Source organism: Hyposmocoma kahamanoa, unplaced genomic scaffold (assembly GCF_003589595.1).
Source record: "Hyposmocoma kahamanoa isolate Upper Pololo Valley unplaced genomic scaffold, ASM358959v1 92, whole genome shotgun sequence".
Classification (NCBI taxonomy): Eukaryota; Metazoa; Arthropoda; class Insecta; order Lepidoptera; family Cosmopterigidae; genus Hyposmocoma; species Hyposmocoma kahamanoa.
In genome coordinates, this window is record NW_020654748.1 from 368,515 (window position 1) to 384,628 (window position 16,114).

Below are 16,114 nucleotides of genomic sequence, written 5' to 3' on the forward strand. Positions count from 1 at the left end.
GTTATATTGGTACCAAGGTATTCTTAGATTGTATAATTAGATCTGGTATTATATTGATTACGTTACTGAGCATTGCAACTATATTAGTAATTTTGGACTCGTCGTAGTCGTAGTTGATTTCGAAATATTTAGTGTATCATCGTAAAGTTCATTGTCCCGATCTCAAAATATTCAAACACATTTATTGCTCTAACATCATCAATATGTCCAAATTTAATATTCGCAGATACTTCAAAATTTGCTTTTGAAGCCATATGGCATAACCCTATTGATTCCAGAGCTTCATAGTCATATTCGAATACCCCTTAAAGCATATGACTCACAATAAGGATGTACACCACATGGCATCGTGTCAGTCAACATCAATTACATGCGAATTTGAGCTCTTATTAATTCATGATGTTTGATACTTCCTTAGTTGTTATGTTTGCTTTTTTATTATGACTTTAGTTATTTTGGATTATGCACGTATGTATGTATGTTATGTTACATACATTGGCAAAGGTTTTTGTATTAAATGTTCAGTTTAAAATATGAATAACAATTTGTTTGAGATGAGATTCAGTTATTTACGAAACTTTGTTACAGATTTAAATCGGGTATATTTTCCTTTTAAACAAACTCAATGTTTCGGGCTCTTTACAGGTTCCATGGTCACGGTTGACTCAATCTAGGAACTCAATAAGTCATAATATTATTTTATGGAATTGAATTTCAATCTCGTCATCTTTTGCAGCATTATTTTAAATATTAATTCCCCTTTCGTCCACATCGCATATTTCTCCGCAATCTTATTTGTCCTTTGCATTTCTAATTACAGAACCGCGTTCGTGCTTCCAAACTCTGTAATTAATACACTTTATGGGTGGCAAAACGTATTGACCTAATTCGAGCACGTGTTTTATAGTTTTAAACGATGCCTTTGTTTGATTCGCGGTTAGTTTAATGCTGTTAACAATGTATGTTGTAATTTATTGATCGTAAAATGTTCTTGAAATTATTATGTGATTATTTTATTTGCGTTATAAAATAAGGATGTGAGAGTGCCAATGAAAACCTTGCGGAGCAGTCTTGTTGTTCGCATTCAGACTTCTAGTAATAAATGCCTACATAAAACATATTTATGGCTTTGATGTTGAATTTTTTTAATACAGTATCACAGTTTAGATATTGTGTTCCAATATTTGGATGCGATATAGGTGTATATTATCCTGGATGTGTACTGGATCTTCACTCTGGTAGTACAACTCACATTTACTCCGACTCTCTCCATCCAAAAGTAACACTCACTGTACCAGAAATAAGTATATCCATTAAGAAATACCCAAATATAGTACAAGTAACAGACGTACACATCCAAAAAGTCTCGAGTGACATTAATCAAACGTACAAACCAACACGAGTCCTGCAACGGTACAATCGCAAATAACTCATTCCATCTCCGGTTTCCGCTACGCAGCTTTCACTAATTAGCCTCTGCGGCCGAACATGGATTAATAGCTGTCTTTGCTGTATGTGTTACAGTAACACTATCCTTCAAAGGCTCAGTCAGCCTAATTAAGGTAATCGCAATAAGTATTGCTGTCATTTCAATGATATCCTCTTGCGTCCTCTTCTTCCACCTCTCTTATGTTTTATAATGGATGGCTAATTATGTCTTATGAAAACCGATATAGTTTAGGTTAAATTAGTTTGAAAACGAGGCCGTCTTTAATACCGTTTCTTTTTTACAGTAGTTTAGTTAGTGCCAGCAATTTGCAATTTCTTGATTTGATTGTGAACAAATTATAGATATATCCTCCTATTTATTTGAATTAAGGACGTGCTCTGTAATTTTTACGATAAGAGAATTTAGACTAGCCTTATACGTAACATATTGTTCGTTTTGTATTCGTGTTGCTTAATTTATAAAACATACATTTACATTTTTGGCCGCTTCCCCTTGTCTGCTTTGTGAGAGAAAAACAAGTTTATGTGCAGTGTCGGACGATGTAAAATATTTATATTTTCTCTTCCATTTCCAGCTGTTGTACTTTTTCTGCCAAGTTTAGTTTATAATATTTTATCAGTTTTCCACTAAACAGGACACCGGAGTTGTAAATATTTTATAATTGAAACAATTTTGTCAAATCAATACAGCTTTTCAAATTGTAGCAGTAATGCTAATCGAATAACGGGTGGCTTGTCGTAAATGAGTTGTACTTGTAATTTGGTCAAACAAAAACTGCTTTATTACACATGCAATACAATACAGAAAAAGAAATTTATTTCAAAACACATGTGTCAAATGGGTCAATGACTCAGCTACAGAAGACTATGGACTACGCAGCCGTCGATGTGGTTAAAAACTTTCTTAAAGGCGTTATTATCTCGTTTTATTTTCGGGTCCGGGAAAAAAGACACTTTCAAAAGTATCTTTCCGTATAGGATAGGGGTTTAAGCAGAAAAAGTATGGGATTTTGATCAAGTCTTTTATTAACTCTAATTATATAATAAAACAATATTTATGAAAGTTTTTAGCTGTTTATACTGGACACGTAAGAAACAAAGTATGTTTAATTACGAGTATCTAGAATATCGCTCTTCAATTTGCACAGATTGTGTCCTTGTAACCAGAATAAAGAATACTGTTGATTTAGCAGATTTTTGTCGATATCACCGAGTTCCAATCGAGAATCGTCGGAATTTGCGAAATTTATAGTCTTAAGGTCGTATTCCAGAACTCTACTCAATGCTCAAGTCAGGATTTGAGCAGACTTGAGTATGAATTCAAGCACTGAAAATACGACCATAATGGCAAGGACTTGAGTATGATTTGTAGTGCTTTGAATCATACTCAAGTCCTGACTTGAGCATTGAGTAAAGTCTAGAATACGACTCTGACATTCCCAGAATGAAAACACTGTCAGAAATACCCCGAAAATTAATAAAAACCCATACTCCTGCGCAAAACTACAACAAAATTAAAAAAATCTGCATTGCATGTCATAAAACCATTATTAAAATTAGTCTGAATGTCGATAATGATTGAGATTTGTTTCTGCCTGCATAATAAAAAGGTTAAAAACTGGGTCGAAGCTATATAAAAAAAGCGTCACAGAGTCGTTTCAACAAGTTAAGCTACGGATGTCAAAATACGCCACAAATAGCTATCGTCGATAGCTGCTGATGGAACTTTTAAAGAATGGTGTCAAGAAAGTGTAAAAATTTTTGTTTTTTAGAAAGTTACAGGATTTTTGTTTTAAAATGTTTGTGTAGTAGAAAAGACGATTAATTGGCGTAAAGATCAAAGGAAAGTGCATACTGGTTTTAAACTACATTTACATTTTCTTTTTATTCTATCCGCGGATGATATTAATCTTCAGCAAAATAATTTATTTTTTTACGATATTAAGTAACGACGATAACGTCGTGATGGTACGATCTAGTCGTAGGCCTGGTGACTTATCACCACGCTTATCACTGTCGCTTACGACATGCCTATCCATAACCGTTGCTATGACACAAAAGCTTTAAATCGTAGAGATTTGAAAGCACTGTTATTGCGTCTGTCACCCTGAGACATAAAGTTGACGTCTCATATGCATGTACTTTCATCAGCTTTAAAACAGAAACGCAGCAATGCTTACATTACTGCATGGCTGTGGATGTAGGTAAGGTGGCTCCAAGAACTCTTTCACAAGGAGCTCCACTGCTTCTAGATGAAAAAATAAGTATTTTTCATAGTCCTTATTACGTGTCTAATACAGATATTTTGTTCACAGGACATGGCGAACTATAGCTGTGTGGCTGAAAATATCGCTGGTAAACGCATTTCGGAACCTGCACTGTTAACCGTTTATGGTGAGTGTCGTTTCTTTGTTTATAAGTTTGGAATAGTTAAATACGACAATTCTAAATATATCGAGTTCTTAGGTTTTCGCGATTGTTACATAGGAAATAAAACTATTTTTCCGGAGTTGTCAACTATGATCTTGTAAAGGACCCAAAGCGTTGGTTTGTTTGAAAAAACAAATATACGCGATTTCAATCCGGAAAGATAGTTTCATTTCCTGATTCTATACATAGTTAATGATCTTATTTGATGAACTGTTTGTGTACTTTATTTCTTTTACTAAACTTAATTATATTGACTACACCTACATTTGCATTTAAAGATACATCTTCAACCTTCTCTTCATTTCAAATTACTGTTACTTCATCTCTAACTAAATCATTAACTAGAAAATCCTTAACATTTATTACTTCACAAATTATTACCATCGCTAGACGATTTAATACGGCTTTAACGAGATTTCACGATTCATTATTTCATATATAATTTATAAGACAACCGACATGGTCGGTGTTTAGAGCTCATTTCACCCTTGCCTGTACATAATAACTATCTTTAGTGAGGTGGGATCAAAGGGCAGGCGCCGATGGCTTGCAATTATTGCCATTGCAGTGGGAAGAGGCCGTTAATACAGTGTATCATCTTGACGTAGACTTAAAATCTTTTCAATTTGATGATTTAGTCTCATTGCTTTATTTATTATTAGAGTGATCGATTTGATATCAATTGAGAATAATCTTTATTCATTAACCTCACTAAAGTTCTAAGCAACACATACTAAATCCAGTAAAGAGACAACAATGAAGTAATCTATATTAAATTGAGTTTTTGATATAGTTACCTTTATTGTTGTCTTCTTATAGCTACCTATAAATATATTTAGGACATTATATTGAGCTGAACGAAGTTTTTTATAGTTCTTTTGAAGTTGGAATCGCGACAAAAACATTTACAAACCACAGTATTAATCAAGTCAACATCACTATGTTTACAAGTTACAAAAATAAATTTCTTCCTCAAATCCCCCGTTTAATTTAAAAGCTTGTTGTGTCAATTTTGTCAAGTCGACTTACTACGAAGATAAAGCTTACAGCATGTTAGAGTCATTAGATGTGCGCCTACGCATCGAAGTATGGCGCCTCACTAACTGATCACAATCGCCAACTCTGACTACGCACGTTCAAAATACTTATTTTGCAGATTATTTGGTTCTGATTGGGAATATTCATTTGTGAAAGATCATTAAAACAAGTCTACTACAGAGCATTTCAATGATAAAAATCTTTTTACTTCTAGGCTTGACGCTACCATGGTTTTTGTTACCTCCATAAATGTTATCACCTTTTTGTTGTCCCAAAAATTGTACTAGTTTTTAATTACCTGCATCGATATTCTATCTAGTGTTGGACTGTTTAACGTTTCATGCATTGGTTTGATGAATTTTCAAATTCGTAACAAAATTGCCGTCTTTATCAATGTTACGTTAAATCACTTAATGTTAGTAATTTCAAACCTTGTGGTTATGTGTGGTGTACTTTAATTTATAGATGTTTCTTCGATAACGGATTGCGTGTTTATTACTCTTGTACCCTCAACACGTACGTGCTTATGATATTGATCGTCTCAGTTGGCACCTTGGCCAATTATTTGCTTATAAATTGCAACTTCGATTATTATGATGTATGGAAGTTTTATATCTAGTTGCTAGGCATTCACCATTGCTATACACATTGGAAATGAAACTGTTTTTGAATTGACCTGAGTTGTACATAGTCCGTAACATTAGTTTGTTTAAAAAGACGAATTTTAGATCCGGAAAATGGGTTTGTCATTTTAATTAGTATCATCTTTAGTACAGGATGTGTTAATTGCGATCCTTAAATCGAAAGAAAATGTGTAAATGGGGGTTCAGGGATGTTAGTCTAACTTGATGGGACTGCTGTGCCCAAACACAGTCCATACAGCACTTGCTTGTATATCCCTCGTGCTTACATGAAGGAAGATTTCTATGGGGTCACGCATAAGCAGATTGTGCAGTCAAAGTGGCGACATACAACTCAAATTTAATATAGTCCTAAAATAAGTAAGAGGAATACAGCGCTTGACAAAGGGTCACGCTTGACGCTTAACGCTTCGTCTGGTGCAGCCATTTTTACAGAAAAAAACCTCGCATATGGCACGCTTCTGGTCGGGAACAACATCTATGCGTTCCGTTTAAACTACTTTAACTCAAACTGAAGCGACAACATAAGACAAGGATAGAATATGGTTGTTCAGTCATGTTGTTCTTAAAAATAATCATTCAATATGAGCCATCATACAAGACCGAGACAGGGCCTCCCGTTAGGGTCGACTTTTTGTAAAGATTCTACAGTCAAAAAAAATTCTGAAGAAGTAATATAGAACGTAAATAAAACACAAATTTGAACGGATATTTGTTATGTTTAATAATTCTAGGGTTTTACAATAATAAGAATATAATTTATTTCAGACAAAAATAATCCATATTTGGTTAGTATACAATCATAATTCTTATGTAACTACTGTTAGTAATACATATTAATCTAATGTTTATGTAGACTCAGCCAATGTTCAATAAATGGACTGTCCCACCTGTGTGCAACCGTGTTCAGAATGGTGTTAGGGCTGGCAAGCACACGGAGCAGCGTGGAAGCGCAGCGCTTCCGCATTATGGCGTGGAAGCCATCCGCCCTCGCCGCGCAGAACATGCCAGACGCGCTACAGCGGCGCCAAAGCCCCATCAGAACCCTGAACGCGTTGTTGTATTGTACGCGCAGAGCGCTACATGCTCTCTGCGTGTATCTGACCACATAGGCTGCACGTGTAGCCGCTCACGCGATGCGCTCCTCCTACCGCAAAATGGCGGCTATTTGGTTTCGCAAATTAGAGCAGCATTCAGTTTAAATACAAGTTTTTATAAATAAAAATTATTATTCTGCATTGCTAAATAAATATAAAAAACTTAAAAAACGCTACTTACGGTAAGTTTTCAATAAATAAACACCGAAATCACCAGCCCAAACAGTAACACACACGATTGTCGTGACGTATTTTTGAAGTTGTTTATTTTTTTAAATGACAGACCCAGGCATTAAAAACTTTATGGTTTGCTAGAGTAGTTACCGAAATAGCAATTAATATTAGTTCTTTTACCTGTTATAACTTCGATATCCGATAAATCGGTATAAAATCATCACCGGCACCTCTAGGTGTGGTATGCGTCTACGGCTGCATGTATCGCGTGAGCGGGTAGAAGGACTGACAGAAAACTTTTTAAAAAATTGTCGTCTTCACCTCTTTTGTAGAACGTGCAAACCTGCGAGCCAGCATATTGCAGCGGACAGAGAGCGCCCTGCACTCCCTCTCCAAATCCAAGTCATCACTCAGATCTTCAGTGACCTAGTGACATAGATACTTAAAGCAGACCACTCTGTTAAGGGCCAGCCTGCGTAATTGACTGTAATGTGGTAAAGGTCTTCTTACCAGCCTTGAAAACCATCATTTCACTCTTGGTCGCATTGTATCTGAGCCCATGGGTCTCAGCGTATTTTTCAAAAATGTGAAGCAGTCTCCTCATGGCACCGATGAAAGGACTCAACAAAACCATATCGTCTGCGTAACTGATATTATTTACGCAGACCCCGCCTACATGACAACCGATACCGGTTTCACCGAGTTCCTCGATCAGCTTATTCATATATAAGTTGAATAGGCGGGGAGACGACAAACCCCCCTGCCTCACCCCGCCATCCAACCCATAACTCTTCCGAGAAGGAACCTGCCCACCTTACACTATTAGACTGCTCGCTGTACCAGAACTTGAGCAGTTGAATGATCTCACCAGAAACCTGTGAACCTTTCCTCAACTACGCCAGAGCAAGTCGTAATTTACCAAATCGAAGGCTTTGGATAAGTCAAGGAAACAGGCAACCACAGGCGTACTTCTGTCAGCATAGTATTGAACAGTATGCTTGAGTAATAGGATTGCACTGTCTATGGATAGTCCGGGTCTAAACCCGAATTGAGTGTCGTGCAGTTTTATGCGTATTTCCATGTGTTTATCAAGCAGACTGTCCAACACTATTACTATTACAGGTGCCAGTGAAATTGGTTTGTAGTTGCCTATATCCGAAGTGCCCCAGTTTTGTTTTTCAGTATTGGTACTACAATAGTTTTAATTAGTGCTTCTGGAAGATGAGAATGTCCAATACACAAAGTGAAAAACATGGCTAGAACTCTAGGAAGGTGCACTCCGGCGTGCTGCAGATGCTCGATGCTGAGGCTGTCATGCCCTCCCAAGGAGCACACTTTAAATGTCTTAAAACTGTTATATCTATAAACAGTCTTAATATGGTATAGATTTAGATAATAGTTCTCTATAAATGGTTTTAGAAAAAAGAAGTTGTTCTTATAGACTTATTTCACTCAAGTCCAAATTTTAAAACCTTCTCAATACCAAACAACTTAATTAAGTGTAATCTCTCTTAAGATTTACTCTTATAGTCCTTATTTTAAGTTCATCTGTAGAACAACTGATTATTTTTAGTAAAATTGTTCTATACACATCCAGTAAAGCCTATTGATACTCTAAAAACTAGTGTTCTTAAGTTTATTCTAGATATATTTAATTTATAGACATTCTGTAGTGTTTGTACTTATTGACAAACACGTTATAGCGTGTCTTCAGTACATTTTATTTAAAAACATACTACAATTAGGGTTTTTACTCTATTGGTAAGAGTTTATGCAAAATGGATGAAGTAAAGAATACTAAAAGATCTGGTGGAGGTGGTAAACCTTGGATATTAAGTCACATCATTCGATACAATCAGCGTTGCCAATGCCAATTGTTCAAAATCCCCAAAAATCACTATAATAATAATAACGTACACAATCAACATAGCCCCGCACTAGGGAAACCTTGTGTCGCGGGCAGTGTTGGGCAAAATTTAATTGTTCTGGTTTTTTAATTAAAGATTGACAATTGATTAATTGTCAATTGCGAAACAGCAATTAACGATTGATCAATTGTTAGTTGCGAGAACCGCAATTAACAATTAATTAATTTTCAATCTTTTCAATGTTTTTGATTAACAATTAACAATTAAAACTGACAATTATGATAAATTTATAGGGCATATGGGGGTGAGTTAGGGCGTTGGTTGTGGGGGCCTGTTGGGGGCCTGCTGGGGGCAGGGTTGGGGGGCCCGGTTGGGGCCCCGGTTGGGGACCCGCTTGTGGGCCCCGGTTGGGGCCCCGGTTGGGGCCCCCGGTTGGGTGGCCCGGTTGCGGGGCCCGGTTAGGGGCCAGTTATGGGGCCTGATGGATCCGGGGCCCCCAAACCGTGGCCCACAACTGGGCCCCAAACGGGGGCCCCCAACCGGGGGCCCCCAACCGGGCCCCACAAACGGGCCCCCAACGCGGTCCTACAAACGGGTCACCCAACCGGGCCCCCAACCGGGCCACCCAAGCGGGCCCCCCAACCGGGCCCCCAAACGTGGGCCCCAACCGGTTCCCTAACCGGAGCCCCAACCGGGGCCCTAACCGGGGGCCCCAACAGGGCCCCCAACAGGGCCCCCAACCGGGCCTCCAACCGGGGCCCCCAACCGGGCCCCCCAACCGGGCCCCCCAACCGGGCCCCCAACTGGGGCCCCCAATCGGGCCCCAAAACCGGCCCCCAACCGGGGACCCCAACCGGGGACCCCAACCGGGGCCCCCAAGCGGGATTCCCAACCGGGGCCCCCAACCGGCCGGAATTGATTTTAATTGCAAATTTAATTGCAATTAAAATCAATTCAATTGAAATCAATTGCAATTGATTTCAATTGAATTGATTTTTTAATCTGATTGAATTATTGATTGAAATTTAATTGATTAACGCCTAACACTGGTCGCGGGTGCCATGGACACACACGTAGACAACCACAAATTACATCCAAACTCACGAGAGAAATAAATGTAGGCCAAACAAATATTTCTCCCGACCCGGGAATTGAACTTGGGACCTCTGCATGGCAGTCCGGCATGGTAACCGTTCGGCCACGGAGGCAGTAAAAATATTTTCAGTAAGTACTACATTGTGTTATCATAGTTATCATTTAAAAGTGTTATTTTATGCACTAGTATATTATATAGTATTTAATTTATATTTAAATTAATCGTAAATATAAATTACAAAAGCAATCAAAATAATCAAATAACTAACTGTCTCTTTCCGACTCATAGCTTGCGTAAAAGACTGAACGAGACCCAACACGTCAATTTCAATTGTTTCAAACACAAGCGTTTGAAATATTTAGAACAAAAATTTCATAGAGTCGCTTTGATGCTAATGTTATTATTAAAATATTTTTAATACATGTTAGTAATACTTTCAAATATTGTTGTACTCTTTCTACGGCTTGGGGTTACGAATCAGAAGGCCGAAAACACATTTGCCCGAAATAACGTTTGCATGAATTTCCATAATCCCGAAACTATTTTTTTAGGTTTTTTTTTTAGAATATTACAAAACAAACCTAAGCTAACTTAGTCTTTTCTTTGTAATAAGCATCCAAAACTCCAAAGCATAACGGTTTTATTATGAATCGGTTTTCAGGATTATGAAAGTTTGGCTTTACGTTAAATTTGAATTAAAAAAAATCTAAACATCGGTACTTTGAATACAGGAATTTATCCAGTAAACATAGCTTGAACTTAAGGAGAAAGTGACAAGTATTAACAGAGAACATCTTACACCGACAAAATGCATTAAAAATCAAAAGTTGGTTGAATGACAAAATATACCAACTTAAGAAACAAAGAAGGTAATTGAAGCAGACTGACACTGCAAATTAAATAGGATATTTTTATAAAAGTTTAAGCAATTTGTAGCCTTCACATGCAAACAATGCATAATAATCCAAATAGTACAACCTTGATAGCCTAACGGTTTGCACTGTGGGCACTGGATGAGAAGTTCCCGGGTTCTATACCGGTAGGATCAATTTAACAAATTAACTTTTCTAAATGGTTCTGGTGTTGGTATTCTATTGTAAGACAATCACCTGGTCTGAAACTAGGGAACTCTCTGTACATACTCCCCATGAGTATCAGAACAACAGAATCCCAGAGCAAAACCAATTTACAAAAGTTCATTTCCCAAATTGGTTCTACTGGGAATCGAACCTGGGACCAAGAACGATGGAATTTATTTCGGGGCACAACTCAGAACACCCAGGCCAAAACAACTTTCGAAAAGTTCACATTTATTTTTATAGTCGATTGAGCTGATTTTTTACGGTTTTTAAAAAAATTCTCGAATAACTCGAGAAATCGGGTAAGAGAATTCTCGAAACTCAAGAAAAAAACATCAGACACCCTAACTCGTAAATAATGGCATTGTATAAAATTCAACATTTACATATAAAATTTATTTATAAATAATAAAGGCTACTCCATTATACCTGTATTCAAATACTTTTCACTAGAAGGGGAATTCCCTACAAATTGGCAACGCTGGATACAAGTCGTAATTCGCGCTCGGGCTGGTCATGGCCGGCATTTGTTTGTTGACAAATAAATAAACATTGTGAAGTAATTCCGTGTTGTGAAATGATAAAAACAATTGAAATGAGCGCGTAAACTACTGTACTTCAATGTAGTGTATGTGTATTGTGCCGTTTATCAATGGAATACAGTGAAATCATTGTGTGAAATGTGGTTGGCGTGAAAAAATAACCTCAATGTTGTAATGAAAATTGTATTTCTACCATCATAAGTTAGGTATGTCATTAAAATATTCCTTATATTTAAATGATAGTAAATGTATCCACCTTTCTAGTCATATTATAACACATTCCATACAATTATGCAGAATAACGTTTTTTTTTTGCGACAAATTGGATTATTTCCAATTGTTTTTTTGACCAAGTGTTTTGAAAAGTGTTTTAATGCATAAAGCGCTCATTATTTGGTAACAGCTTATAAGGGTTTTGTAATACTGTCAAAAGAAACAATCGCTTAGAAACATCGCGTTTTGTAGACAATCATAAAAATCTCATAGGAGGAATATTCTTCGACAAGTTCAACTACACTAAAGCAAGTAAAAATAATCTTTTCGTATTCTAAAGTTTTTCTATAGATCAAGCTATAGACAAAATGTTCCCAACTGTGTTTTGAAAAAAGCTTTAAATTCTTATCGCCATTTTTATTTTCAAAGAATGACTATGAAGTAGCCGAGAAAAATTTCTTTTCTTTTTAAAAAGTAAATCTAAGTTGAAAAAGCCTAGAACTTCTTGGAAATGGTTTGTTTTGTGAGTTATTTTGTATATTTAAGCTTTCTATAAATATTTAAAACCGAAAATCGATAACTGTATTTTTATTAAGTTTATATTTTATACTTAAATATTTAAAATTTAGCGAGCGCATTACTTTTATGACAGGTTTTACATCACTTTTCACAATGTATTTAAAGTCGCACGTTAATTTGCGCTTTCCAACCGATTAAACATTGCGCGAAAAAGTCAGAAATATTATATCTAATTTCGCCATGTTGCAATTTATACCTATAGTTTATATTTTGTAAGCCATTAAACATGAAGTCTATTAGTATTAAGAGAATTGCGTCCTATGTTTGTAACGCTTTAGTATTTTGGTTTTAAAATAGCATTACTAAGAAAACTATCATAGACTATAAATTATCTAAAAACTATCTACAAGACTAAATAAAAACTTTCTACATTCTACAAATGGTCTTGTAGCATTCTAGAAGGGTTACTTCAGAAAAAAGATAAGAATGACTCTTAACACTACCTACAGATAGTTTCTCAAAGCACTCTTGTGATCTACTAATAAAGTTGTGCCCACTTTTACTTTAAATTATCTAGAAACCTTCTTTGAGATATCTTGAGGGAATTTGAACTCTTAAAATATTCAATCGAATTAAATTCTATTAGATGTCTTATAGTATATGGGTAATTCTTATTCTTACGTAAAAAAGTGTCTTCTCTGAGAATTTCTTAATCTAAGGCATGAAAGGTTTATTTGTTTTTTGTTAAGATATGTTGTTGACCGAATCTATGTAATAGCAATCGCAGCTACTCCTGAAATATTCAGGTTTCAGAGTTATAAAATAAAACATGTGCTAAAAGTCCGCGCCATGCCGTGTCCGTACTCCAAAATTTAATATTATTGTTTTTTTATAAAATAAACTGCCATATTAATTGTTATAAATATACTTTGAGGATCAAGCTGAACGTTATAGCTATGTATTTACAAAACAATATAATTTTATCTTCAAGTTTTCTATACTTAATAAAAATCCAAACTTTGTCTTCGATTTTTTTGTCCGAACCGAGGTCTTAAATAAAAAATCGTCCAAGGTAGTAGGAAATTACGAAATTCAGCTGGTATCATTTTATTTGTTTTTTTGAACCGGCAACACTATAATCGGTTAGTTTTTTAAATGGCCTCAGTTGTTGAGGACGAAGTAAAGTTTTTTCCAAAATAATTATTTCAAAAAGGAAAAGCATAACCTGTCCGCATCGTGTTCGACATACCGAAGGTAATATTATTGTTAAAATTATAATTATTGCATTATGGATTATCTTAAACTACGTATATTCTATAAAAAGGACCATATTTACTTAATCTTTAACAGTTGTTAGGTTATACCCGGCACGGCATGAAAATGTCCGAACCAAGGCATTCCAAACCATGGCATTTTGAGAACTTGGTTCGGACATATAAGTGCATGGTTTGGACACACTCCTCGAGTTATTAATAACTACTCAAAGAAATTAATATATCATTTTTAAATATTATTTTTCCTATTCTGTTTTACAATATTAGCTTAATAAACACTTCACTGCATTTTAACAATGTATTAGCATACAGCTTTTGTATTGCCACAGTTTTCCAGCAACTAATGTCATCAGACCTTAGAAGGCTAGAGCATGCAGCCTACTAACTTAAGTTTTATGATTTTATTGGTTTAGATGCCACCGAAGAAGGACCACCCTGACGAAAAGAAAAAAGCAAAAGTAGAAAGAGAACGAAGGAGAAGAGCTAAAATAAAAGCAGATCCTGTAAAATATGCAGAATATTTAAGAAAAGAAAAAGAACGTCGTCAGAAAAGAAAAGCTGAGAAGAAGATTTTACTAATAGGAGATCTCACACCGCGTCATCAAAGAGCAAAGCGTAAAGAGTGGCGTGATTATGCTAAGATAAGGAGAGCAAAAAAGAAGACAGCTGAACGTGCTTTTAGACCTTTCAGGGAAAATACCCCTTCCACCGATTCTGACATAGATCCTGTGCGAGATAGAAGCCCTTCACCATCTATATTTCGTGAAGACATTCCATTGTCAAGATGTAGCAGTCCTTTAACCCCGGCAAATAATGTTCGACTGCAGAATCTAATCAGAAAACGTGTGTCTACACCAAATCTCGTATCCAAAACCAAATCTCCATCAAGAACATTTGAAACCCCATGTACGGGTTCTCCTTCATCTGTGGGTAGTTCAGTTGATTCTGCTTTAAGCAGACAAAAGCTGGAAGGGCTAAAACGTGTTAAGGAGAGCAGAGATCTTGCGCGGTTTGCAATCCATAAACAAGGCAAAATAATAAAAAATCAGAGAAATGAGATAAACAGATTAAAAAAAAAAATACAGAGATTAATAAAAACTCACCAAATTGTACCTACGACAACACAAAAAAAACAAAAACTCCACAAAGAAAATTGGCATAAACGCAAGAATTCTATAGAGAAGTTTTTGGAGGATGAAGAAAACTCCATGATCAGCCCGGGGCTCAAAGATACTGTTACACGAAAGAAGATTAAGAAGCAAAAGAGGTTTCTTTGCGACTCTCTGGAGAATTTACACAAAAAATATAATGCGCAAGTACCGCAAAGCTACCGCGTAAGTTATGCATCATTCTGCCGCCTTCGTCCGTTCTGGATCCTGCGAGCAAAATTGTCAGATCGCGACACGTGCATGTGTGTTTTACATGAAAATTTTAAAATGATTTTGGAAAGACTGAGATCATTGAATATTTTACGAAGTGGAATAGACGTTATCGAAAATGTAGTGTGTGACGTTAATTCTTACGCATGCATGAGTCGAAAATGTGAACAATGTAGTCGCAAATCGCCTCTAATCGGAACATTTGAAAACGATGAAATATCGTATCATCAATGGATTAACAAAAACGAGGAGCGTAATATAAAAGGACACAATAAAACAATAAGAAGAACTGTTAAAGCTAGACTTATAGCGACGAAGAAGGATCTTGTTGAAAAATTTCTCGATTATCTACCAAAGTTTTTGCTACACAAGTTTAATATTAGCAACCAGCACAAAACCCTGAATCACATTAAAGAACATTTGAAAGAAGGGGAAGTCTTAATTCACATCGACTTCTCAGAAAACTTCTCCTGTAAATATTTTACAGAAGCACAATCGGTGCATTTTGGAGCGTCCCGTCAACAAGTTTCTATTCACTCAGGTGTGCTTTATTATCTATCAGAGACCACTGGAAAAACTGAACCAATTTCGTTTTGTTCAGTTTCACCATGCCTTCGCCATGACGCAGCAGCGGTATTCGCGCACTTGAAGAAAGCTCTATTACATATAAATAGAGATAAAAACATCAAAGTTTTACATGTTGCCAGTGATGGTCCGAGTAGTCAGTATAAAAACAAAACTAACTTTTACCTTTTTACTCAACATCTGGTTAACATCTTACACGTTTCTAAGTGTACTTGGAATTTTTCGGAATCCTCTCACGGCAAGGGTCCTGCAGATGGAGTTGGAGCTGCCGTCAAAGGAACCGCTAATAATCATGTGCTTAAAGGAAACGACATCCCAGACTACGAGACATTTGTCCAAGTAATCAAAGAACAATCCAATGTTCTCACCCTTGAAGTAAGTGAAGATGAGATCAAAGAAGGAGATCGTCTGCTGAAGAGTTCTGGGCCAATAAAGAACTTACATGGAATAAAAAAAATGCATCAGTTGACATGGACTCGGGAACAACCAAAAATGATAAATATGAGGGAATTGACTTGCATCGATTGTGGCATTACAGATGATTGTTCACACTTCTCTACTTCAAGGAAGCAAGAGATAGCACAATTTTCCAGCGTTTTTCATTCAGGATCCAGCCATAAGCAAATGGAGGCTAATAATGAACCTGTTGAATTAGGTTTTGTTACATATGAACAAGATATTGGCACTAGTAATAAAACTAGTACACTAAGTTCAAAAACACTGCGAGAAG

The 16,114-nt window shown here is 36.2% G+C and overlaps 1 protein-coding gene across 4 annotated transcripts in view; it reads left to right on the forward strand.

Moving 5' to 3' along the window:
* Window positions 1–16,114, forward strand: part of LOC113236492 (netrin receptor UNC5C-like) — a 134,320-nt gene that overhangs the window by 83,565 nt on the left and 34,641 nt on the right. For all 4 annotated transcript variants that reach the window (XM_026472589.1, XM_026472590.1, XM_026472591.1 and 1 more), the window contains exon 5: window positions 3,765–3,843. In XM_026472589.1, the coding sequence (XP_026328374.1) occupies window positions 3,765–3,843 (79 nt within the window). The remainder of the gene's footprint in view (window positions 1–3,764; window positions 3,844–16,114) is intronic.